This window comes from Rasamsonia emersonii (genome assembly GCF_000968595.1).
Source record: "Rasamsonia emersonii CBS 393.64 chromosome Unknown ctg1118621760487, whole genome shotgun sequence".
In the NCBI taxonomy this organism is placed as follows: Eukaryota; Fungi; Ascomycota; class Eurotiomycetes; order Eurotiales; family Trichocomaceae; genus Rasamsonia; species Rasamsonia emersonii.
The window spans coordinates 14,204-39,775 of NW_013562969.1; the positions used below are offsets into that span (position 1 = coordinate 14,204).

Genomic DNA, 25,572 nt, shown 5'->3' on the forward strand with positions numbered 1-25,572 from the left:
ACAATGAGGTTCGTCCCCTGGCGAGAGCGGAGGTGTGGGTCACGGGTTCGTTAGACTTGGCTGAGAACACGGCGCCAAGATCATGCCAGCCACCGCTTTTCTGTCACTGATCGTCCTCAAGATCTCGAACTTTGTTTGCTACGGCAGACGATCCGGTGAAAAAGTGGTGCTCCAGTTGCAATTTTCGCTGCAAGGGGCGAGTGCTGGTGGTAGGGCCATTACGGTGCATATTCTGGAGTTCTTCCACCGCTGTTCTACGGCCATTGAGAATTTACTAATAAATTCATGCTAGTTAATCGGATTACGACCTGGCAGAAAACACTATTTAGCTCTGCCATTGTACAGTACATAGTACAGGCACTTTGCGGCAATAATGTAACGAGGGTTGTGATGTTCTTTCCGACGATATCCTGCTCCAGTCAAGCCAGTGTCCTACTACCTGTGACGGATTGTCTTCCGATTCGAGACTCGCTATCAAGGCTTATCGTGTCCGATATTATCTCCTTGCATTGGCTAGCTCCTCACGTACGGAATACTCCTCTACAGCCCTGTGATGAATACGCAGCCATCCATTATTGCTTTTTATTGATTATTTTCGTTCCAAAGATATCTTCTCTTGAAGTCAGGCTCCAACATACATTGAGATAAAGAAAGACTGAGAGATTAACATAATATATTTTTTTCAAAATTATGAATATTTTTGATTTGACAGTCAATTACGAACCAATCACTATATGCATTCTTGATCCAAATTCACTGGCTAGCATTCACTGTCTTCCCTAATAATATTACACTTACTTCTGAGGCTTAAGTGGTGCGTTTATTGTATCTGACAGGCTGCCTAGGCTAATAGTGTATATACTGTCCACTGACATAGTATGAGTCTACTGGCCTCAAAGTACTTCCACCATATATATTCTTAGTTTCCTTGCAGTATCTTGCGACTATAGGTCATACCTAAATAGAAATTTTTTATCTTTATAATAGCGGTGGATAACATTGGACGCAATAAGTGGTTAAGGTGCAATTGCTTTTCTCCAGAAGAGTTACTTCTTAGAAATTTCCTTGCTCATCTTGGTCACTCAGGTGCTCCCCAGGAATACGTAACATAAGCTCTAAGCGTTTAGCAGTAGAGGGAGCTCTAGAGTAGATACTGATGAGCGCCGAACACACTGAACTGTCCATATTGAGCTGCATAGTATAGTTTCCGGTGTTGCCATTAGGGAAGAGGGATGCTACCACTGTCTTTAATAACATCTACATGAGCAAAGCCAAGTTACCTCTATTTACCATTTTCTTTGCCATATCTTGATTGCTCTGACTGCAACAACCTCTGCCAGGTACCAGCTGCTGTTCAACTGGAACAATCAAGAGCGATCGAGTAGTCGTCTACCAGAGGCAGATGCTACTGCAATGCTATGCCAAGTGCAGACAGCGATGGAAGATGCGCAATCCTATTTATAATTGACTAAAGAAGCAGACATCGAGGAGTTGAGCTCCAGGCTCCACGCAGAACAGCAATATCCTGGCCCGTGACAACCAAACAGGAAGGAAACATGGCCATCAGTGATCACACGCAAGCTCGTGGCTAAAAAACGCGGACAACGCGGGGAACGTGGGGAAGCGGGGAGTTGAATGGGCCCCCGGAAATTATTAGGTCGCTGGCCACCCGACTTAATAACTAACCCATACCAAAGTCCACTAGGACTACTAGGGGTTGCACCACTTGCAAAAAGCTGAGAACCCATTGGAGGAATTACGGCCTCAGTCTGACTCAGGGCTTACACCGCACTCGTCCCGTCGGATGATGGGAAGACTTCAACTAACGAGAAAGGCTAAAACCCGCTGGGTGGTCGGGCGCCACATGCAACTCAAGCTCTTGCGTCTCGGTCTCTTTTATCCCGAGCGACGACCTGTCTGATGGTAGCCAGACTGGCTGAAGCATGGAGTCGAATTGGGTATGTATTAATGGGGACGCTTCCCCGGGGTGTTCGACGGGGACGCTCTCCCATTATTGTTGTCTTTCTGCAGTCGGTGCCGAAATCCCCAGTCTAATTATCCACCATGTGGAAGCGCAACATTGTCGTAGACGACAAGGCGATCACCGTGGGTGCTGGCCTTACGCTCAAGCAATCCCTATTCCCCTGTTTCCTCGGTGCGTTCCACTGTGATGATCAATCGTCTTTGCCAGCACTGACAGTTCTGAGATAGTCACCATTCTGTTCTTCCTTTGGGGATTCGCTTATGGCCTTCTTGATGTTCTCAACTCGCACTTTCAGGCCGATCTCAACATCACCGCTAGCGAGGCCTCTGGTCTCTCGGCGGCGTATTTTGGCGCGTATTTCCTCTGCCCTCTGACAATCTCAGGATGGATTCTGCGACGCTTTGGCTTCAGAGTCACTTTCATGACTGGGTATGCTGCTCAATCCAGACCAGACATCCCTCGACTTTCTGCTAATTTGAATCATCATAGGCTTGCGGTTCTTACGGTCGGCTGTCTCCTGTTCTGGCCTAGCGGAGTTAAGGCTTCATTTGGAGGCTTCTGCGGCAGCATGTTTGTGGTCGGAGCCGGTCTTTCGACTCTGGAAACGGGCGCAGACAACTTCCTCTCCATCTGCGGTCCTCCGCGATACTCTGAGATCCGTCTGAATCTCGCCCAGGGAGTCCAGGGAGTGGGATCTTTTGTGGCGCCTCTACTGGCATCTCGAGTCTTCTTCGCCAAAACCATTGACACGCAGCAAGGGCTTAAGAATGTCCAATGGGTCTACCTCGGCGTGGCCTGCTTTGTTGCCCTCCTGATTGTTCTTTTTTACATCGCCCCGATGCCCGAGGTCACCGATGCCGACATGCACTTGCAGGCACAAGATATTTCTGACGAAGATGTCGGTCCCTTCCGGAAGCAGTACAATCTCTTCCTTGGGGTTTGGAGCCAGTTCTGCTATGTTGGCGCGCAAGTCGCTGTTGCAAACTACTTTATCAACTTCTGCGAGGAGGCAGGTTACAGCGCCTCCACATCCTGTAAGCTCATAATGCCCGCTTTTCTGAGATCTTGAACGCTAACTTTGTTGTTTCAGCAAATCTGCTGGCTGTCGGCCAGGGCCTATACGCTTTCAATCGTTTCGTAGCCAGCGGGCTGATGACCAAGCAAGCTTTTAAACCGCGCTACATCTTGGCTATATATCTCGGGCTCTGCTTTGTGTTCGGTCTCTGTGCGGTCTTAACTCGTGGTGCCACAAGTGTGGCGATGTTGATCTTGGTGTTGTGCTTCGAGAGCGTAAGTTTTTACCTGATCTGTGCCCGATTCGGCCTTAATCCGGTTGCTGACGATTGTCCTTTCCAAAAAGGCTTGCTTTGCGACCATCTTCACTCTCGCCCTCCGAGGTCTGGGCCGCCATACGAAGCGTGGCGGTAGCATGCTTGTCGCTGCCATTTCTGGCGGAGCTGCTATTCCACCGATGACAGGAGCGGTGGCTACAAGAACAGGCAACTTCCACACAGCGATGGCCATACCCACGTCTTTCTACGTTCTGGCGTGGGTGTTCCCCATATACGCGAACTTGGTCAGCAAGAAGATCTTGGACGGCCACCGAAAGACAGACTTGAATATCACAGCGACCCATACAGCGCATGCTAAGGAGATGCAACTAGAAAACAAGCCGCAGGAGTCGAAGGGCACAGCTGAGAATGTCGAGACTGTCGCCGTTTAGGATGAGCTTGGTTGACTGTGAGAGAGAACACCATTCATCGAAATGAGGCACAACAAAAAAATAATTTTAGTTGTATTTGATGACTGGATGCAAATGTACGCAGGAGCCGATTTCTACAATTCAGGGTATAGTAATATATTCTGTGGGAGCAGCTCAGCAAATCCGTAGATTGATTTTTTTTTAAAAAAAATTTAACATTCCCAAGAGAACCTGATTCAGACTCGACTTTATCTTCTTTCTATCTGGAGAAAAACAACCAAAAAGGTCAAGATTGGAACGGAACCTCTTCCCGAGGAGGACGTGATCTTCGTGAAAACGGTCCGAAGCTCTCTCCTAGTTCCTCATCTGACACCTTTCAGTTATACTTGTTTTTTGGCCAGAGGATGGAAAGAAGCCATAATCTTGGCATTTAGGCCTGTTGGGCAAAAGTAATATGGGTGTTTGACTTTGGGTATCTGGTGCTTTTCCTCTATCTAAACTGTATTAGGAAAACGACAGATCGGGATCCATGAATCGTGTATACTATAATTCCCAATTCAAACCAGTCAATATCAGCATTGACATCCCAGCAAGGAAGATCCTTCGAATTAAGAAGAAATAAACAGTTGCTGTAAGGAATCAATTTGGCTGACTATAATAAGAAATTATACTGAAATTGAAAGAGATGGCATGGTCCTGTAGGTAATGTACTGCACGTTAATAGCACTACTCTCTCTGTCTCTCTATAGCCTGGATTCCTGACATATAAAAAGAAAGCTCACATCCTCACAGACCACAGCTCTTGTTGATGGTCTCCTTCAAGTGAGAGATATGGCACTGGTCCAGTCAGGGCTAACCGCCTGCCATGCCATATGAGACAAGGATATCAACGACAGTCACTATTATTGACAGTTTGGCATGCAGACGTAGTTGAGGTCAATTCACTCTGCCGTATATAGGATAAGATTAAGCAATCTGACATGTAGGTGACTGGCTGACTTCTTTCTTGTCCAAATAGAAAGCTGCCCTACCTAAAATGCCATCGAGAATTGTCAAATCGCTGAGTTGTTTCGATCCTCGAAAAGTATCAACATAGCTGTCAACCTCCAGAACTCTGGTTTTATCACAAATATTGTCTGGGGGTTTCTCTCAACAAGGAATAACCCACATTCCAGGCAGAACTATTCCCAGATGCTCCTCGTGACACAGAATCAGGCCATTCCAGAGACGGAAGACTGAACAAGACACGTGGTCTCTTGCATTCCGCTCCTTCTTTATCCAGACGAGGTACAAGGTGCTGTCACAGATCCAACTGCACATCCGCATCATACTTATCTCATATCCCTATCGTATCTTTATCTATCGACACCTTCGAATGTTTCTGGCTTTCTCATCTGGTAATTTGTAATTTTTCTGCTTCACTAATGCAGTAATGCAGTGAAATTCAGAGTAGTTAACTTCAATCACAGCGCCAATGATGTGTCACGGGAATCCCTGCTTGGCGCCATTTGCAGCAAGAGTGATGGAATGCAAGAAGCACTAGGGCAATACTGGATAGATCCAAGTCTAGAGATGATCAAATCAATCCCACCATAAGTGACCTGAGAATTTGCCTTGAATGGGATATTGGAATTGCGGCCTGACATGGTGCTGTATTCACTGCCTCAGAAGGATGGATAGGCGCCTAGAAGGGCCTACCAACCGTTGCAGAGCGGCGGCCCGCTGGCCATGGTGCGGCTCGCCGGTAACCGAGAGACTACAGTCGAAGCAGGACTAGTAATGCTCTTCTTAGTCATGACGCTGGCAGAGGGGCCCGTTGGGGAATCCGGCGCAGGAGAGTCCTGATCAAGAACTCCGCCATTGACCAAGCGGCCAGCGAGTATTACTCTGTCTTGCAAGCGGTTTCTATCGTGATCGATCAGATATCTCATCGCACATCATACTGCTGGGCCCATCGTCCGACGGACCCAGCCTCCCCCGTCTCCACCCGGGCCAGTCTCACGCTAATCGCTGCCAGCAGCTCCAGTGGCTCTGCTTGGCCCAAACAACCAACGCCTCTGCTCTGATCCCCAAATCCAAACCCTCTCCATCCGCGGTCTTTCTTCAGACGTGCTCTCCTCCCTCCTTCCTTCCCCCTCCGCCTCCTCCCTTCTTCCCCCCTGCCCGCCCTGCCTTCAATTTCCATTGAGGCTCCGTGGCTTCTTCTTGTTCGCGACTTTTTCTGCTGAGGCAGCCCTCAACCGGTTGTCCAGGCGGTGTGTGTGTGTGCGTGTCGTGGCCTCGTGTTCTTCCCGTCCTCCAGCTCTGCGACGTGGAAAAAAAGTCCACGTTGGGAGCGTGTCTTGACGCCGCAGCTCCATGGCTTCCACGGTCAACTCGGTGCCAGCTGCCAACAGTGCTTCTGGCAACACCCTCAACTCCTCTACACCTACACAGAACCCTGGTGGCGCCCGGCCGTCTTTGAGATCAAATGCGAGTCTGAAGGGGCCCGACGGTGGTCGACGGCAGTCTGGCAGCCCCGGCGATGGGGCACAAAGGTACGTTGTTCGCCCAGTGTTCTCCCGACTGCACCTCGCCTTTCCTGGCCTTCGTCCAACTCGACCGGTCAAGACCGGTTGGAATATGCCTTCTTGATGCTGCCTGACCTTCCGATCCCCTGCGTCTTGGGCCTCCGCGGACAATCCCGCACGTGCCATCCCCAACAGCTTGCCATCGTCCCTTATCGTGAATGAGAAGACTCTTAATTCACGCTGCTCTTGGCCTCTGTCACACGTCCTGACTGATTGCGCTTGACTTGCAGACGCTCCAATTCCCAGAAGGCGTGGACTCAGGGTACGAACCCGATCACGCAGAAACCTACTTCCTACTCCCAGCAGAACGGCGGTGCCGCCCATTCGAAGTCGACTACATCTCCTAAACCGATGGCGCCCAAAGAATCGAGTACTGCTGATAACCATGCCCACGACCGTCTCCTTTTCCTGCTAACAAGCTTCATCGTAAGCCGCCATCTCCTCCGGTCATGCTGAATTGGACTCCGCTGACCTCTTTCAGGGCCTTACTGCAGTGATTACCACCAAAAATGGAGAGAAGTTCAACGGGATCTTCTCCTCTTCTTCCTTTGAGCCCAATGACTCCTCTATTACCCTCAAGATGGTCCAGCGTGTCTCGCCCCAGCCGGAGCAGACCCGTCCCAATGGATTGAGCGACGTCGCGAGCCCCTTCCTAGGATCTCCGCCGGACCATAGCATGGCCTTTGATATCAAGGAGATTGCCGACGTCGCCGTGGCCAACGTCTCCACGGCAGACCTCGTTGCCAAGCCGCAGAATGGTATGTGTACGATTAGAGCAGCTGCTGCAAGTGATTGCCCAAGTTGACCCTCCTCTAGGTGCTTCCACTGGCTTCCGAACCGATAGTGATATTTCCGGCGGCCTAGCCATCCGAGGACGAACCCTGCAGCGCTGGGAGCCCAGTGCTACCGACCCCAGCCTCGAAGTTACCCTCGACAGCTCGGGAGCTGAAGGTTGGGATCAGTTCGAAGCAAACGAGCGACTCTTCGGTGCAACCACCAGTTACGATGAAAACATATACACCACGCGCATTAATCGTTCCGACCCATCATATAAACAAAAGGAGGCCGAGGCCGCTCGCATCGCTCGTGAGATCGAAAACAGCGAGACGGACAATCCTCATGTCAGGGAGGAGCGTGGCCTCACTATCGAGGGTGATGAAGAAGAAAAGTATAGTGGCGTCCGTCGTGACGATACCAGTTTCCCTCCTCTTCAGTCAGGGCAGCCCAATAAATATACCCCGCCGGCTCGACGGGCCGCTGGCCAGCAGCAACCGGCAGTTTCTCGGTCTTCAGCCGAGCCATCTGCCCAGGTTGCTCGACCTGAGGCTGCACCTCAGGAACCGCCGGCGTCAAAGACGGAAGTCTCTGAACAAGAAAAGCAATCCCAACCTGCGAAACCGTCGACAACCTCTCGACCAGGTGTTACCGAACAGAATGCTGCCGCTGGACAGACTGCTCCCACTGCTACTACAACCGCTGCTGCGGCCGCTACTACGACCGCTACTACCGCCGCTACTACCGCTGCCACTACCACTGCTACCACCACTGCTACCACCACTGCCTCTACCGCTGCTCCTACCACTACTTCTACCACCGCTCCTACCACCACTGCTCCCACCACCGCTCCAAAACGTGCTGAAAATGCTACCTCGAATGTGGAAACAGAAGTCCTGGACCACTTCCGGCAGTTTGCCAATAGTGAGAAATTGAAGATGCAGGAGCGCCGGCGTAACCAGGCCTCTTATGACCGGACCATTAAACTTAACGAGCTTATGAAGTTCTCCAAGAACTTCAAGCTTGCCACCCCAGTTCCACGAGATCTCGTCCCGATCCTAGCGAAGGACCCCAGCAAGCAAGAAGAGATCATTGAGAGAGCCCAAAGGCAAGCCGAGGAAAAAGCCGCGGCCAAAGCGGCGGCGCAAGCTGCTGCTGCTGCTGCTTCTTCTTCTTCTACGTCATCTGAACAGAAACCTGCTACTACTACACGTGCTCCTGCACCCACTAATCCTGCCCCTCCATCTGCACCCCCTCCATCTGCACCCTCGGACCGCCAGAACTTCTCCCGTGGCCGTCAAGGGTATCCCTCGGGACCCCATGTTGGTCCCGGTGGCAGGATGCCGCATCAGACCATGCACCCAGGACGAACTGGTCCGGGCATGCTCAGCCATCGCTTGGCTGATAATTTGCGTCAGCAAAAAGGTGCGCTCGGTGCAGTCCCGACGCCTCTACCCATCCAAGACGCACGGGTGCCGCCATCTGGTCCCTCTGCGGATCAGTCCGGTGTCAGCAGTCCTAATAAGACGCAACCACCGACGTCAGCGCCCTCGACGAAATTTAACGTGAGGGCCACTGAATTCAAGCCGAATCCAGCCGCCAGCACTTTCACACCCGGTGCGTCTATCAGCCCGCAATCGAGCTCCCGGGGCCGGTCCGTATCTCGCGCGACCAGTCCGTCCGCGTTTTTCGGCAGCAAGAAGCCTTTGCCTGCTTCTGAGCGGCCGTCCATCCAGGACCACTTCAACCCGATCAAACGGATGAAGAAGGAGAGCGCGGAGCAGACCGACAAGGATTATACTTTCAATGGCGGAATTCCCCCGCCTTACAGGACTCCTCCTACCTGGGACGTCGCTCCTGGAAATGAAGAGAAGACGTATGCGGACATGTTCAAAGCTCCCGTTGTCATCCCGTCGATCTCCCCGCAGGGCCGCGCTTCATCGAATCCCCATCTGCCTCATCAGCCCCAACTCCCATACCATATCCAACAGGGCCACCAGGGCGTCCCGCCGACGGCTGGACCCCCTCACGCACCGCACCACCTTCATCCTCAGCAGCATCATGGGTCACACTTTGATGACCATCATCGCATGCAAATGTCGGCCTCTACATCACAGGTTTTCCCGTCTCCACGACTACAACACGGCCAAATGGCCTATCCATCCCCGATGGGTCCGCACGCCCAACTCGCTTTTGGCCAGCCTGTGCCGCAGTTCTACGTTAATCAAGGAGCTCCGCAGCCGGCGCATATGCGCCAATACCCTGGAGCCCCCCAGTTTGTCAGTCCGCAGAATGGCATGGGCGCGCCGATGATGGTCCAGCAGCCTTCCAGCGGTCCATACATGGGAGTGCCGCAGGGAATGGCCGCTCCTTACAACCCTCAGATGCAGATGTACTCTCCCAGTCCGGCGCATGCTTATCCCCAGCATGCTGCACCACCTCCTCAGCCGCACAGCGGATATCCAAGTCCCAGTCGAGGCGCACCGATGATGATGCACCAAGGTTCTCAGCCTGGTCAACCACCACAGCCTGTTATGTTCATGAGTCCAGCACAGCCTGGACAGCCGATGTATGCGCCGCAGCAGCCGGGTCACGGTAAGCTTCAATCACCCTACTTGCCATGCAGCTTCGTTGACTGACAATGATATTAGTTCCACCCGTTCGGGCGAGCTACCCACAACAACCTCACTTCTCGTCTAGTCCCCACCAAGTGCAGCATTATCCACCTCATCAGCATCGCGGCCCGAGCAACAGTTATAGTCAAGTACCTCAGATGCCTCCTCATATGCCTTCTCAGCCTCCTCCTCCCGCGCCCGCCTCTGCGCCTCACCCTACCGAAACTACTGAGGAGGCGAAATGAGCATCCTTGCTTAGATTATACCGTCAAGGGGGCTTCAATATCACCCCATTCCTCACAACAGGTCGCCATGAGCCCTCTCTGCCCTTGATCTGTCCAAGCGCTGTGCTCACTATTCTCATATCGTACATTTCACGTGGCATTCGGTTCCAAATCTCAAGAAAAGATACATTTTCACTCTCATCGGTTCTATACCTGGATCACATTGATTTACGAAGATATCAGCTTTTTAAGAGCAGCCGTCCGCTTAGAATACTGGTACGTATCTGCCGTATTAATGACTGCCCCCGTAGTGATACTGATGTCTTCATAGGCTTGCAACGGAATCGTGTGATTCAGTGGGGACGTATGAGGACCTTAGTGAAGGGTCCCAATGGTGCTACTCTTGGAACAATACACGTTCAACGAGCAAGTGCTGTGCCATTGCGGCATGGTATCTCTTCTGCGCCATGACGCTCTCAAGCTGGCTCAGGACTCTTTCCGGACAGTCTGACGAGACGCGCACACCTTCAATATGGAGACCAGTATTTATTTGACATAGGTTCAAATTGGAGGCTAGTGTGGTGGCGGTTAGTTGTCCCGATTAGAAATGGGCTTCCTGTAGGGCGAGACTGGGTGGGCGGCGATAATTGTACTCCATGACATCGGTCGGTCAAAAATCATCCAAATGCCGATTGTCATGCAGGAATGGTGGCAGAGAGAGATCGAAAGGGCCGAATGTGCTATTGTGGGCGGGGGGCCATGCCTTGGCAAGTCGTGGGTCTCTTGTCAAATAGGACAGAGTACCAAGTGGGCATCGTGTAGTCTATGCAGATTACGCTGGTGCTAGCTAGTAGGCAATGGCATTTGCTAAACCATTTGCAAACTGAAAAACGTGCAATTAGTGGTCTTTTTGATCCGAGTAGTCCAATTGCTCGACTTGGATGATACAACAGCGATTTAGTATTCTACGAATATCACTACGTAATGATAGGATCAACTATACTGTAATCTCCATGGGAAAGGATTTTTTTCATTAACGACATTCCGTCCGGATATTGTATAAAAGAAAAAGAGAACCCCCAGTGTTCCATCCAGCAAGCGATTTAGTCCTACTACTAACCAAGTCAGCCTGTCATTCTCCTCTCCTCTCGAGATCAATTCATATGCGTAACCCTTAACTTGATCAAGACAAAAGGCGAAAAGGTAAAAGGATTCTCTCCTCAGGTCTTTTCAGTTTCGGTCATCATCCTAGGCCCCGGAAGGTGAAAAGACCGAAAGAAAACCCGCGGTACTTGCAATGTCAGCGGAAAGACATCGCCCAAAGAAGGAGAGAATGTAAGGAAAGAAGAAAGAAACATCGACCAGGAAAATGGCGTGAAGGGAAATGAGGGCCTCTTCAACTGTCTGACAAGTCATCCCATGAAAATGATTTATTTATTTCCGTTTTTGTGTCTTTTTGTGCTTCCTCGTGGGATTCCGCGCCTTGACAATGTTCATGTCAAGAGAGGATGGATAGAAAAGAAGGAGGGAAAGGAAAGGACACCTCTGCTCTTCCTTTTTTTTTTGGTCGTCGTCAACTTCTCTCTCTCTCGTCTTCCTTCCTTTTTTTAAGCCTAGCCTTTTTTTTTTCTCATCTCCTCTAGGCAGTTCTCTCATGAGCCCTCTGATCGAACCATGTCCGCCGTAGCCATTAGTTCCTGAAGTTGTCCTCATGGAGGCGAAGCGGACTAAGGAACCCCAGTTTGCGGCGGGATTTTCTTTCCCCCGGTGTTCTTGATGTACACATTGACTCCAAGGCTCCGTATCGTGGGTCTTTTCGACACAGGCCCCCACGTTTCGCCTTTTAAATCAAGTGCCTGCCTCCGTACGTAGAAGAGGAGATATTAAAAGAGACAGGAGAGGAGAAGGAGAAAACGATACCAAAAAAAAATGGAAAGAGCAGAGGGCTGTTTTCATTTTCCCATTCCTTCCTTCCTTCCTTCATTCCTTCTTGAATGAACATGTTGGTGGGATTCCACGTCCCAACAGACGCTCCGTCGTCGTGGTGGCGAAGAGAAAGCAACAACAAAGACGGCAGAGAAATAAACCATCTCATGGACGTCAATCAGGACAGTTATGTCCTCAGCCCTCAATTCCAACCATTCCCTGGAGATGCTTTTTCTTTTTTTTCCCCCTCTTCCTTCTTTGGGTTTCGTCCTGAAGTCGCGACACTGCATAGCACCTTCGGGGGAGCCTTGCGCGGTCTGACCTTTTACCATTTCACATCATTGGAGAGACGTTCAAGGGAAGGGGATCAAGGCTTGATGAATGTGGAATGATTTGAATAGATCAAAAAATGTGGAGGGGCACTTACCATCAACAAGCAGCTAGATATCAATGTTGTTAGCTCTTGAACACGTGCTTCCTAGCTCTGAAATCATTAAATGGGCACGTTAGTCGGATCAGGGGCGTGAAAGAGGTACAGATCATTTGAGCTGTTTCATAAGTAAGGAAGATAGTCAGATTCTCATTCAAGATCTCTGGACATGAGAGATGAAGGTCCTGTGAAGGAAATCGAAAGAAGCTGAGCTCGTGCTGTCAAATGAAGCCACCGGATTAGCCTAAACTGTTTTGGGAAAGAGGGGATCGCCGCGTGCCTGCTAGCTGTCCGGAGTAAATAATTTGTGCTGCCTCAGGCACCTCTGCGACCCCTCGGGGTCAACTGCGGCGGACATAATTAATTCGATCTACGCGATAGGGGCCAAAGCTGAGTTTGAGAACGGCCACGCAGGTTTCGGGGTCGTTAAGTCTCGTCTCAGCGGTGTACGAAATTGCATGTTGGTCCCTTTTTTCGAACAGGAGAAGAAAGTCTGGTAGCCACGTTGCTATTGCAGACACCGTGGCGGCGAGGACCCCCCCAACGACACAATTCCGAGCAATAGCAGCGCCCGGATCTCGTTATGGATTTTCTGAAATCTGCTGTCGCCTCGGCCATTTCGAAAGGGAGTTCGCTTCCCTACTCGCTTGGCGACCGTGTTGATATCGGCGATTCTCTGTGGGCACTCCATAATGCCACGAAACGAGTGAGCCAACCCAAGTCCCTGACCAGTTCACGCGCTTTAGCGTTACGATGTATACTGACGGCCGTGAATCACAGGACGATGGCTCCAACTGCAGTGTTTTTACTTTCGATGTCGCCGCAAACAAGTCTCGTCTCCCGCTGGCCAAGAATGCGATGCGCAAGTTCCGAACCCTGAGACATCCCGGAGTGCTGAAAGTGTTGGATACGATTGAGGTAGGCAGCTGCACACGGGTTGGCAAGCTTGTAGAGTCGGCTGGTGATTAATCGAGTCATAGACAGATTCGCACATCTACATCGTAACGGAGAGAGTCGCGCCTTTGTCCTGGTCCGTGAAGCGGAGGAGTCTGAGTGAGGAGACGGCAAAATGGGGTCTGTGTACTGTGGCAGTGAGTAGAGCCTCCGCTTGTAGAGTTCACGATATTCGCATCTAATCGATGGATGGCAGTCTACGCTCAAGTTCATCAACGAAGACGCCTCTTCCGTGCACGGCGCCGTTCGAGTCTCGTCCATATTCACTAGTGAGAGTGGGGAATGGAAGCTGGGAGGGTTTGATATCCTCAGTTCTATGAATGATGATGATGCAGTCATATACGTGAGTTATCCTTCTGGGCAATCCGTTCAAGGGCCACTGATGGCTGACTGCTAAAAAAGACATATGGCAGCTTAGTACCCGACTCCGCTAGATACAGTCCTCCGGAGATCAGCAAAGGCGGGTGGGAAACGATCAAACGCAACCCTCTGACGGCCGTCGACTCCTACGGTCTGGGAATTTTGATATTTGAAGTCTTCAACGGCAGTTTCTCAGGTGGAGACCAGGTGGGAAAGACGACAAATATACCACCAAGCATGCATCAGAGCTACAGACGGCTGTGCAATGCCAACCCCAAGTTGCGGCTGAGTCCGGCGAATTTTGTGGAGCAGGGAAAGAAGATCGGCGGCTTTTTCGAGACGCCACTCATCCGGTTGACGGATGATATCGAGAGCCTGGGACTGAAGAACGATGCCGAACGAGAGGAATTCATCAAGTATGTCAGAGGTCCTGCTGAGACAATTGGTGTCGTGCTAACGAGGTGTATAGTGAATTGGAAAGCCTTTCGGATGACTTTCCAGAAGAGTTCTTCAAGTTGAAGGTGCTCCCAGAACTGCTCAAATCTGTAGAATTTGGAGGTGGAGGACCGAAGGTCTTGGGTGCCATTTTGAAGATTGGAACCAAACTCACAGATGACGAATATGCGTCGAGACTGACACCGGTCATTGTTCGTTTGTTTGCCAATCCGGACCGTGCTTTGCGGGTCAGCTTGCTGGACAATCTGCCCTTGATGATCGATCGCCTGCCTCAGAAACTCGTCAATGATAAGATTTTCCCGCAAATGGTGAGTTGGGAAAAGTCAGTCCCTTCTGAACTATACTGAGACTTCCTAGACGTCCGGTTTTACCGATGCCGCCCCCGTCGTTCGGGAGCAGACCGTCAAGGCCGTCTTGACGGTCATTGGCAAACTGTCCGACAGGACTATCAACGGCGAACTGCTGCGATACTTGGCCCGAACCGCAAACGACGAGCAGCCCGGCATCCGTACCAATACAACAATCTGCTTGGGCAAGATTGCCAAAAACCTGGGGCAAAGCGTAGGTCGGGAACTTCAAGGTGTCCGGTTCAGGATGCTAATAGAAATTGCAGTCGAGATCGAAAGTGCTTATTGCTGCCTTTACCCGCGCGATTCGGGATCCATTTGTTCACGCCCGAAATGCTGCTCTTCTTGCTTTCGCAGCAACGATGGAATTCTTCAGCGAAGAAGACTGCGCAAGCAAAATCATGCCCGCGATATGCCCGGCTCTCCTAGATAAGGAAAAGTATGTGCACTATCCCATGGTCTGTCGACTCGCTCTACTGACCATGTACAGGCTTGTACGTGACCAGGCAAACAAGACCCTTGATTTATACCTTCAGCGCGTTCGCAAGTATGGCAGCACCATGCCCGATACTGCGCTGCCGCCACCCAATGCTGCGGACGCCTCCAACAACAACAATGCCGCGCGCATAGGGACATCGAACGATACGTCGTGGGCCGGATGGGCTATTTCTTCATTCACGAACAAGCTTACAGCGGCCAAGGGCGAGATAGGACCCAGCGCTAACGGCAGCACCCCAGCCGTGACTGAGCCAGCACGGCCGGCTTCTGCGCCTCGGCCGGCCAAACCATCCACGCCAGAACCGAATTCTAAAGGTGGTTTGCATGCTGCCGCCCCTCCTCTGGCACGATCGACTTCTGAACAGCCAGTTCGGGGAACCACGGAGGACAATCATGCAGAAGAGGACCACGACGACTCTTGGGGGGCAGATGCCTGGGGGGCGATGGACGAGGAGGACCAGGCGGGACAGAAAGACGAAGACGCCTTCTTTGATGCAACGACGAGTCCGAAGGCAACACCCAGTCCCGGGAGGACTCCTGCTCCTTCGGCCGTTCCCTACGACGATGGTGGTGAACCTGACTTTGCAGGCTGGCTGGCCGCACAGTCCAAAGCGAAAGCCAAGAAACCCCTTCCCAAGGGCTTGACCAAGTCCGCATCGACCAAGGAAGTTCCCACGCGACCTGCGGGCGTCTCACGGACCGCGACGACAGGGACAGCGAAATCGGCGAAGCCTACAGTGTCGAAGACCATCGACACGAAGCCCAAAGATGAGGGTGACGACGATGGCTGGGGAGATGCATGGTGATTGTGAATGAGTATCTGTCAGGAGAGACGCTTTTTAACGTTCATTGTAAGATTTTTTTTTCTGGACATTGCAAGCATTGGAGTTGGAGGATTCGACTTGGGTCTGGGCTTGTTACTACGATCTTGCAAGATTTATATAGTTCATACAGTAATTAATTATGCCAGTCAATAATAATTTGACTTGCGGTAGCTGTGGCCAGTAAATATAGAGCCTAGGTATGTCCTTGTATTCCCAGTGTTAGCTATGGAAGACCAGTGCCACATGGTTGAGTTACAGCCATAGACACAAGCCTCTCTCCTAGCAGGAAAGGAATGGTGGCTTGGAGGCGAAGCCAGGATGAAATCCCACAGCCATCTTCCCCATTTGCACTTACTCCGTACAGTAATTGCTAATCAGTCCCGCGTCTGACGAGCTAAGCCTTAAACTAAATTAATCAAGGCTAAGGCTGGACCAAGCCTCCATTCTTCTCCATCTCACTACTACCCAGGCTGACTTAGGCTGCAACATTTCTCTCATTTTTTCGTCCATCCTTTTTTTTTCACATACCACATCACAATTATCATACGGTTTATATTATATCGATTGATTTTTTTTAAAAAAACGATTATTCCTCTGTACAGACATTAATCGTTAATTAACTACGGCTGAAGGACATACAGTACATGTATCCTTAAAGTCTCTCTATCTATCGATCGATTGCACAATCAAGGACAACGCAGCAACCCGACCCACTTCAGCTCCAACGAAGAAACAAACTCGCCTGATGCACAGCATGCAGTGAGGCTCTGCCTTGGTGGTGTATGTATGTCCTCCCTATCTACTTGGCATTAACTACCAGGCATGGCGATTAACTACTTGCACAGGCGAACTGTCAAACTGCCCCCACATCCACATCTACCTAAATAGATGGGGCTGATTGTTTCGTCGACGACGACGACGGAATCCTTCTGGAATAATATTCTATGAATCTCAACTCCAATATACGACATTATATCCAGTGTCAGGATCTAGTTATATTTCTTCGACTGACGTCTACCATACAGACGTAATTAATAATACCTGCAAAAACCAACAAACCAAACAGCAGCTGTCAAAAAAAAAATAGGGATTTGTCTATCTTCTCTACGGGAATTATTGTTCTTGTTCTTGATCTTCTTTTCTTATCGATTTATCTGCATCTATTAGTTTTTTACCGAGTACATATTCACCATGGATCACCACAATGAGGACGATGCTCCCCCGCCATATTCCGAGATCGATCCATTAATACTGCAGCAGTCGCAACCTGTCGCCAACAGTGGCAGCAATGAGAATGAAATTCCGACAGACACCCAGCACCCGCAACTCCAGCTTCCTCTTCGTCTTCGCGGCGGGGATGCTCCGTTGCCGACTCCGACTCCTACGACTGCTACTCCTGCTGCTACGGCTACGGCCACGGCGTCGACATCGACAGACAATCCACAAACAGAGACTCTCCCCCCAGAACCTGTTCCCTTTGCCTCCGCAGCAGCCTATTTCGCAGAGCGGCCCCCACCGCCGGTCTCGCCTCTAGAGCGAGATACCTTGGTCCACCACATGACCATCTACGCGCGCAGCCAAGGGAAGGACTTCCCCCGACGACCCCGTTGCTGGAACTCGCGAGCGGATGAAATCACCCAGCACGACTGGGACACGTTCCTGAATTTCCTGTTCCCTCCGCATCTGGCTCCCGCTGCGTCGTCCAACCGTCTGCCGCATCGACTGCGGGCGGAGATCGAGCGCGATCGCAAGGACCGTCCGCAGGAGACGGACGAGGAACGCGAGGTCCGGATTGCCGCCGTGCTGACCGAGTGGAACGAGGGCTTCTTCGGCCCTCGCGCGACCTGGGTCTCCTGGGTCTACGTTGCGGATCTGGAAACAGGCCCGCCATCGCCGCTGTGTCCTGAATGCTACCCTGTTGCGACGCAGGCGTCCCAAAACCGCAACAGACAACATACCCGTTCACGGTCTGTGGAGGCTCCGATGCCAGTCCAGACCGAGCAGTCGTCTTCATCGGCCACCCCACCACGCCAACCCGTTGCTCCTCAGGCCGATGACGGCCTGATTCCTGTCGAATCCGAAGCCCCTCCTCGTCCGTTCAGGCCGTTTGCTCCCTGGGATTTATATTCCAACGAGCCGGTTCCTCCGTCACCTGTTGAGGACCCTCACATCCACCGACATTCTACCTCTTCCTCCTGGGAGTCCGGACCGATCGGCTGGGCGGCCCAATTCAGCGCTCGGGCTCAGAAGTATGCCGAGAAGTACGCCGAGAGGCTCACTGGACAAGCGCTGCTGTACGGGAAATGGGTCGAACAGACTGCCCTGATGCGCTCACGACAGATCGAGGAAGCGGCCTTGATGCGTGGGCGACAGATTGAGGAGGCCGCTTTGATGCGTGGACGACAGATCGAGGAGGTTGGAGATCGAATAAGCAACTGGGCCTCCGGGCTCGGTCGCCGCGGACGGCCAGGACGGCCGCCAGCTCAGAACCCTGCCAGTAATGCTAGTCATGTCGCTGCCGAACAACGTCCCCGCCGCGCATCTATCTCTTCAAGCTCGTCCGACGAGTCTCTCTCGTCGATCGACTCTCTCTCCTCGGTGTCGGACTTGGATCCCGCTGATCTGGCGACTGTGCGCGCGCAGCTCTTGTCGCTGGACACGTACCATGGCCGCGAGCTGCACGCCGCTGCCGTCGGGCTCCGCAGCCACCTGCGCGTGTTGCAGCAGTCTCGTCGAGATGCTCGTCTCCGCGCCCACTGTGGCGGGTCCAGCGCGAAACGGGGGAACTGGGGACGGTGGGAATCACCTGAAGAGGGGCGTCAGCGGGAGCAGCAAAGGCGAGCGATGAAGGAGGAAACAAAGGCACTGAAAGAGACGTTCAAGAAGGTAGAACGTCGCGCGCGGGAGGAGCACCGAGAGCAGTGTCGAGAGAGACGCGATAGACGACGATGCGGCCGGGGCCATGGTCGCGAGGAGGGACAGGTCAGACAGGAGCAGCAGGTGAGAGCGCAAAGAACTGACTCTGTTGATGCGGATAAGGAGGTCTATGTTGTGCCGGACTCTCATACCGAATCTCCAGGCCTGACACGCAGCGCAACAACCACCCCTTCTTCTTCTTCAGCTCCATCATTAAACCCACGAGACGCAGCCAAAGCCTGGGCGGACGCGCAGCGCGCCAAGGCGAAAGCGATCCAGAAACTGGCCAAGGAGCAGCGCAAAGCGGTGGAAAAGTCGCACAAGGAGATGGAAAAGGAGCTCCGGAAGGCTGCGAAGAATTGTTCCAAACAGCTGCGTCTGGGGAATGCGCGAGAATCCAGTCTGTCGATCTCAGACGCGGGGCAAGAGAAGGGGATTATCACTCGAGGAGCGGAGCCAGAACCGGAGCGGAGGAGCGAGGGGTAGGAACGAACGCACCCAGGATGCCTGCCTGCCATGTTGTATACATATATAATATACGCCAGTCGTATATACGGGAAAGGTTGAGATATTTTTTTTGGTAGTATTGGCAGTGAAAGCGGAATGGGTGGGTGTCCTTAATGAAAGTATCATGCAGATACATACATACGTACTGTACATACGTTGTGATAATGCATATAATATGACGAGGTCCGATGAATGAATTCTATTCTATTGATAGCAGTCATAACGATCGTCAAGCCAAGTAATAATAAAAAGAATAATAAGAAAGAGTCCTGCTCCGTCGCCCGGTAGTCCCGTCGGTTCTTGACTCGACTCCACGGTCTAATCTAATCTAATGCTAATGCAATGAATGCCCTTTCCAGGCTGTTGGTTGGTTCCTCATATATATATTTATCCCTCCTTGTTTAACCAGAAGACCAAAAAAAAGCCTCTCCTTCTATATATACCAGGTTTATCCAACGAAAAAAAAAGAATAACAAACGGTCTATCCTGCTTCTTGCACAAGGGTATGAGGGTATGAGTGTATGAGTGTATGAGGGTGTGAAGGTACGAGGGTAAGGATGAAGTAACAATAAGACAAGCCACAACCTACACATCAACCCGGTTACTCCGCCAGCCCAATCGCCGCCGCTTGACGGTCAAACCGTCGCCGCTGTTGGGACCGTGGTGCTTCTCGTCCAGGTTGGTCTTGTGCCGGAGCTCGCGCCGGGCCTTGCGACCCCCGCAGCAGGCGCAGCAGCACGAGGCCACCTGCACGAGGAACCCGATGAAGGTCAAGCCCGAGGCGATCCACATGAAGGCCAGCATGCGGGTGCCCAGGTTGGCCTTGATGTTCAGGTTGACCTGGTTGCCCGTGAAGACGTTACGGAAGATGGTGAACATGACCGTCGCCACGACCGAGGCCACGATGGTGGTCAGCGCGGTGAGAAAGGTGAAGATGACCATAGGGAAGGAACGGAACAGGACAAAGGTCACGCGATGGTGCGGGCGAACAGCCTCGTTCACATGCGGATCGGGCGAGATGGACTGCGGAGGACGGGACGACACGGCCAGGGGGGTGATGAAGATGGCCAGGAAGGACAAGATGGCGCCGATGAGGAACAGGCCGAACATCCAGTGTGAGGCGATCCGGGCGATAGCAAGCGCCCTGGTGATCTCCATGGGCAGAGCAACTGCGGGGTTGTCAGCCGGAATACAGTGATTGAGTTTTTTATGTCTACGTACTCGTCGCGCCAGAGAGCAGCTCGTTCACCAGAATGCGGACAGGATCGAACCAGTACAAGGTCTCGGGCTTGGAGCAACTGGTGATGCCGGTGTTGTCGTAGCCCTCGCAAAAGTTCCACAGGCCAACCTGGTAGAAGTCGTGCAGACCGATACTGCGGGCAATACTGTTGATAAAGACGGCATTGGGCACGGACAGCGGGATGATGTTGGAGAGGTCGAGTTTGAGGAAGTAGGTGTCGCGGAGGACGGGCTTGTTGGCGACATTGCCGATCTCGACGAGGACGAGGAAGATCCAGGCGAGCAGGTAGAGTAGGGAGCGGAAGAGACGATGCCAGACCACGGTGGTGCGTCGTCTCAGGGCGTAGGGCTGGGCCTCTTTGCGGGAGCCGGCGTCGGCGTCGGCCATGGTGGATGCCGGGTCAGCGCCCCCAGCGGCCGTCTCTCGAGGAAAGAATAGAAGAGGGAGCGACAGGAAGATAAAAATACGGAGAATAGGAAACGGTAGGGAAAGGAGAGAAAAGGAGGGCTGGCGATGGCGTAGCGATAAAGAGGTGTCCGGGAGGAAGCATCGCAGGTATACCGGTGCGGAGCAGGTCAGAGGTAGGTATCAGGCCGTTTTCTCGTCCCCTTCCTCCACCGGGGCTGACCTAGGCACGAGCAGGGGAAGAGGAACAGGAAGAGGAAGAGGACCAGGCAGTGCTGCCAGCAGACCGGCCGGCGATCGACAGCAGCTGGGGCGGCGAGACAGGCCGGCGGGCATGGCGAAGCATCCACGGGCGATGGCGGCGGGAGGCTTGCAGGTGGGCCAGCGATCGGCACAGCCCAGCGAAGCCAGAAGAGCAAATGTCGATCCGGATGACGTTGCGGAGCTTATCAGCAGCTAATCCGTTGCTAATCCGTTCGCTAAGAGCAATGCCAGTGCTGCTGCTCATCCTGCGTGCCTGGCCTGTACCACCTCGCAGTCACGCAACGCCGTGGACCTGCAGCGGATGACCTGGTCAGCATCGCTCGATATTAATAGAATAAAACATCGTATGAGTATCGTATCAATATGATTCGCAGGCAGGTGAAACGCACATCATCGTCACAGCACTGACAGCTGGTCGAGACCGGTGGAGACGCTGACGATGCAGGCAGCGCTATTGGAGTTTCCACGGGACGAGCTCGACGCTGTCTCAGCACTGTCCATCTCTCCACTCGCCTCAAGAACCATCAGGCCCCTTTCCCCGGCTCGTCGGCCGCTCTGCAGTCTTTGCAGCCCTCTTTATCTGCTGCGAGTCTGCATCGGTCTGCTGTCGAGCTTTCTGATCCATCTCCGCGTCGCGAAGATGCGGCTGCTCTGGATTGCGCCCGTGCTGCTGGCGCTGGCCTCGGCCACCACCACGCTCAGCGATGATGCAGCCTCGTTGATGACGCTCCAGGGAACCAAGGATCCCCTCAGCATCGAGGTCCCCAAGACCGGCACGTACGAGTCCGTCACCACCACCATCACCGTGTCGACGAGCGGCAGCCTGGACTTGACGACCACCCCGACCGCGTCTGCCTCGGCCAACGCCTCCGACACCACCGGGTCGGCCGCTGCCAGCACCACGACTTCGGCCTCCATCACCCTCCTCGTCGGCGGCCAGGGCGATGCTCCCAATGCCACCGCCAACGGTACCATGGCTGCGACGTCCGCGACCTCGTCCACCGCGCTGCCCACCAACACCCAGCCCTGCAACGGCTATCCCGAGTTCTGCGCCCGCAATTACTCCAACATCACCGTCGTCGCTGCTCACAACAGCCCCTTCGTCCGCCCGGGCAGCTTCGCGGCCAACCAGCAGTACCCCGTCACCACCCAGCTGAATGACGGGATTCGCATGCGTAGGTTGCCTGTGGATGGTTTTACGATCCAAAGCGTGCTGTGCTGACGGCCGGTTCCAGTGCAATTCCAGACTCACTACGCCAATGAGACCATGTACCTCTGCCATACCTCCTGCGACCTCTTGAATGCCGGCACCCTCGAGGCCTATCTCGTCGAGGTCGTGCAGTGGCTGCAGAAGAACCCGTACGATGTGATCACCATCCTGATGGGCAACTACGACCTGGTTGCCCCGACCAATTTCACGGCCCCCATCATCAACTCGGGCCTGATCAACTACGCCTACACGCCGCCCAAGATCCCCATGGGCTTGGACGATTGGCCGCCGCTGTCCCAGATGATCCTCACCGGCAAGAGGGTCGTCATCTTCATGGACTATCAGGCCAACCAGACCGAGGTCCCCTACATATTGGACGAGTTCAGCCAGATGTGGGAGACGCCCTTCTCGCCGACCGACCGCAACTTCCCTTGCACCGTGCAACGCCCGCCAAACCTGGCGCCGCAGGATGCGAAGAACCGCCTGTACATGGCGAACCACAACCTCAACCTGGAGGTGTCGTTCGCGGGACTGAATATTCTGGTCCCCAACACGGCCCTTCTGAACGTGACGAACGGCGTGTCGGGATACGGCAGTCTCGGCTGGATGGCGGACAACTGTACTAGTAAGTTCCTCTTTTTGCCTCCGTTCGTCGACGACGAAACTGACCCCATCTAGCGATGTGGAACCGACCGCCCAACTTCTTGCTGGTCGATTACTACAACGACGGCAGCGTGAACGGGTCCGTCTTTGAAGTGGCGGCCATGATGAACAATGTCACCTACAACGGGCATTGCTGCGGTACTCAGTCGTCGACGGCATCCGGGGTGACACCCCCGTTGGGGCTTATGAACGCCGTGTGGGCGGCGACTTTGATCAGCTTTGTTTGGTTTCTGCTAGGGGCGTAGTGGGTAAATTGGGTGTTTGGTTATATACGACACTGTTGCTGAGCGACTGTGTTTTTCTTTATACCAGCCGATGACTGTTGGTCACGACTCGTTTTGCATTCAGGGTGGCTATTGGGTTAGAACAGTGTTATTCATAGAGCTGTACATACAGTACATGAGCATGCAATGCCAATATCAATACGCAGTTGTAGATTTCGTGTTGTCGGAAGCTCGCTGGTGGAGAGTGGAATGGCTGTTGTCTGTATACTGCTAGTCCACCCTAAGCCCTAACCGTAGTCCCGTTTGGGCCAAGTGCTGTGCTGGCTCTCCGCCCGATTTCCGCATCGCAGAACACATCGCGCGACCCCTCACCAGGCAAGAGTCATTGCCTCGATCAGTCAATTGCCCTGCAGAGACAGGGCAGCCAAGACATTTTCTTACCTTTATCTGTTTCGAATTGACCGGAGTCCGCACCAAGGCTGACGTACTCGACCGTTGACAATCCTGACAACCAAACTCGACGGAGCTCACACGGAGTCACACCGACTGGACATAATAATCACACGGTCGACAAGACAGGAACGAATACTTGAAAAAAAATCCAGGAAGAAAAAGAAAGCCAGAAACATACCTTCAAAATGGTCGACATCCTCCCCCTCTCGTCCTTCCCGTCATACATCAACCTCCTCCCGTCCATCCAGACGTGCAACATCACCAACCTGCCCGAAAACTACTTTCTGAAGTACTACCTCTACCACGCCCTGACGTGGCCGCAACTCAGCTTCGTGGCCGTCGTGCGGCCCAAGAACGGGTATGCCCAGAACAAGAAGAAACTCGGGGGGCGACCGGGTGCGGGCGCGGGCGCATATGGCTACGGCCCCGGAGAGGAATACCCCAAGGTGGTCGGGTACGTGCTGGCCAAGATGGAGGAGGAGCCAGCGGACGGGATCGCGCATGGGCATATCACCAGTCTGAGTGTCATGCGCACGCATCGACGGTTGGGGATTGCGGAGCGGTTGATGCGGATGAGTCGTATGTTCTCTGCCCCTGTCTTTTTTTATATATAAAACAAACCCTGCTAAAGACCTAACAAACTGACTCTTTTCTACAGAACGCGCCATGGCCGAATCCCACCGCGCAAACTACGTCTCGCTGCACGTGCGCGTTTCCAACACGGCCGCCCTGCGCCTCTACCGCGACACGCTGGGCTTCGAGGTCGAGAAGGTCGAGAGCAAGTACTACGCCGACGGCGAGGACGCGTATGCTATGCGCCGGGATCTGAAGAGCATGTGGCTGGACTGGAGCGAGGAGGATGCCAAGGATCGGCAGCAACAGCAGCAGCAGGAGAAAGAAAAGGAGAAAGAAAAGGAGAAGGAGGATAAAGACGACGACGGGGAACACCCCGACGAAGGCGACGAGGTTGGCGAGTTGGGCAAGAAGGAGAAGGACGGCGAAGTAGAGAAGATGATCCGCGTCAAGGTCGGGAGGGGCTTGGGGGTTGGGGATCTGGTCGAGCGGAATGAGGCTGTAAATCGGTAGATGTTGTTTGTTCTACATGATGATATAGAGAAGAAGAACGTGCATATCTCTTTTTTTTTCGTTCGTTTTGGGAGGGAGAGAGTAAATGGGTATTACCTTTTTACTAAGATAGACAGACTATCTATATATATACATATCCCACACAATCGATTAGGTTCAGAGCCTCGAATTGTGCTTCCGGGCTCGAGTTATCTATAGAGTTCGAGGAAGTCTGACAGACATGCGGACAGACGCAGTTCTGAATAACTTCATGAAGCGAATGAAAACAACCCTCCATTCCGCTGTCAAGTGATTCATGTTTGTTCGTCTTTGTTTTTTTTTGCAGAATTGACAGTATTGTATTTTTTTTCTTGTCTTTTCTATTCCATATGTGTTGGAAAGAAAGATGAAGACGACGAGCAGTCGAAAAGTCAACTGAGTCCACCGATGGGCTAGCCAGGCTGCTCTCGATCAATCAATCGATCTGGATATATATCTCTTGTTGGGCAGGAAGGCTTTGTCGTAAATGAATGAAGCTGCTTCCCTCGCTTCCTACGCTTCTTCCGCTTCCTCGGCTTCCTCCGATTCCTTCAATTTAACGATTGTATGTACTGAAGAAATTCCGCAAAAGATGGACAGATGCCCGTTGAGAGAGGCAGACACAGACGCAGACGTAGATTGTGACCAGCACAAGAGGTTTTGTTTGGTTTTCTTTCTTTTCGAATGTCGTATGTCGAATGCATTATATTATATCAAGTATCGTTCAGACGGCGCAGTCATCCAGCCAGCAAACCAGCCAGCAAACCCACCCTGTGACCAGCACAGGAGGTTTTTTTCTGGCAAAGTTCAGAACTAAGGTTTGGTTTCTTTTTTTTTTGAATGTAGAATGTCGAATGTCGAATGTTGGATTTCGAATGCAGTATATCATGTAGCGTTCAGAAGGCGCAGCCAGAGAACCACC

General features: G+C 52.6%; 7 protein-coding genes across 7 annotated transcripts; 6 read left to right on the forward strand and 1 right to left on the reverse strand.

Annotated features, from left to right (window-relative positions):
• Positions 1-2,064: 2,064 nt before the first annotated feature.
• Positions 2,065-3,707, forward strand: T310_6996 (uncharacterized protein; the record flags this gene model as incomplete). The annotated part of the gene is made up of 4 exons (XM_013470204.1): positions 2,065-2,155; positions 2,368-3,018; positions 3,075-3,274; positions 3,345-3,707. 4 exons carry the CDS (start codon positions 2,065-2,067, stop codon positions 3,705-3,707), a joined length of 1,305 nt encoding a protein of 434 aa, XP_013325658.1.
• A 2,337-nt stretch (positions 3,708-6,044) lies between these two features.
• On the forward strand, positions 6,045-9,890 carry T310_6997 (PAB1 binding protein (Pbp1); the record flags this gene model as incomplete). Its single annotated transcript, XM_013470205.1, has 5 exons — positions 6,045-6,223; positions 6,487-6,682; positions 6,738-7,014; positions 7,073-9,625; positions 9,682-9,890. The coding sequence occupies 5 exons, from the start codon at positions 6,045-6,047 to the stop codon at positions 9,888-9,890; spliced, it is 3,414 nt and encodes a 1,137-aa protein (XP_013325659.1).
• Positions 9,891-12,978: 3,088 nt separating this feature from the next.
• Positions 12,979-15,646, forward strand: T310_6998 (Protein kinase family protein; the record flags this gene model as incomplete). The annotated part of the gene is made up of 8 exons (XM_013470206.1): positions 12,979-13,143; positions 13,206-13,316; positions 13,376-13,522; positions 13,582-13,955; positions 14,009-14,303; positions 14,353-14,556; positions 14,609-14,781; positions 14,833-15,646. 8 exons carry the CDS (start codon positions 12,979-12,981, stop codon positions 15,644-15,646), a joined length of 2,283 nt encoding a protein of 760 aa, XP_013325660.1.
• Positions 15,647-16,855: 1,209 nt separating this feature from the next.
• T310_6999 (uncharacterized protein) lies at positions 16,856-19,066 on the forward strand (the record flags this gene model as incomplete). Its single annotated transcript, XM_013470207.1, has 1 exon — positions 16,856-19,066. The coding sequence occupies one exon, from the start codon at positions 16,856-16,858 to the stop codon at positions 19,064-19,066; it is 2,211 nt and encodes a 736-aa protein (XP_013325661.1).
• A 606-nt stretch (positions 19,067-19,672) lies between these two features.
• On the reverse strand, positions 19,673-20,714 carry T310_7000 (uncharacterized protein; the record flags this gene model as incomplete). The annotated part of the gene is made up of 2 exons (XM_013470208.1): positions 19,673-20,256; positions 20,309-20,714. 2 exons carry the CDS (start codon positions 20,712-20,714, stop codon positions 19,673-19,675), a joined length of 990 nt encoding a protein of 329 aa, XP_013325662.1.
• Positions 20,715-21,636: 922 nt separating this feature from the next.
• T310_7001 (uncharacterized protein) lies at positions 21,637-23,114 on the forward strand (the record flags this gene model as incomplete). Its single annotated transcript, XM_013470209.1, has 3 exons — positions 21,637-22,171; positions 22,232-22,831; positions 22,885-23,114. The coding sequence occupies 3 exons, from the start codon at positions 21,637-21,639 to the stop codon at positions 23,112-23,114; spliced, it is 1,365 nt and encodes a 454-aa protein (XP_013325663.1).
• A 617-nt stretch (positions 23,115-23,731) lies between these two features.
• Positions 23,732-24,632, forward strand: T310_7002 (N-acetyltransferase complex ARD1 subunit; the record flags this gene model as incomplete). Its single annotated transcript, XM_013470210.1, has 2 exons — positions 23,732-24,125; positions 24,205-24,632. The coding sequence occupies 2 exons, from the start codon at positions 23,732-23,734 to the stop codon at positions 24,630-24,632; spliced, it is 822 nt and encodes a 273-aa protein (XP_013325664.1).
• Between the last annotated feature and the right edge of the window lie 940 nt (positions 24,633-25,572).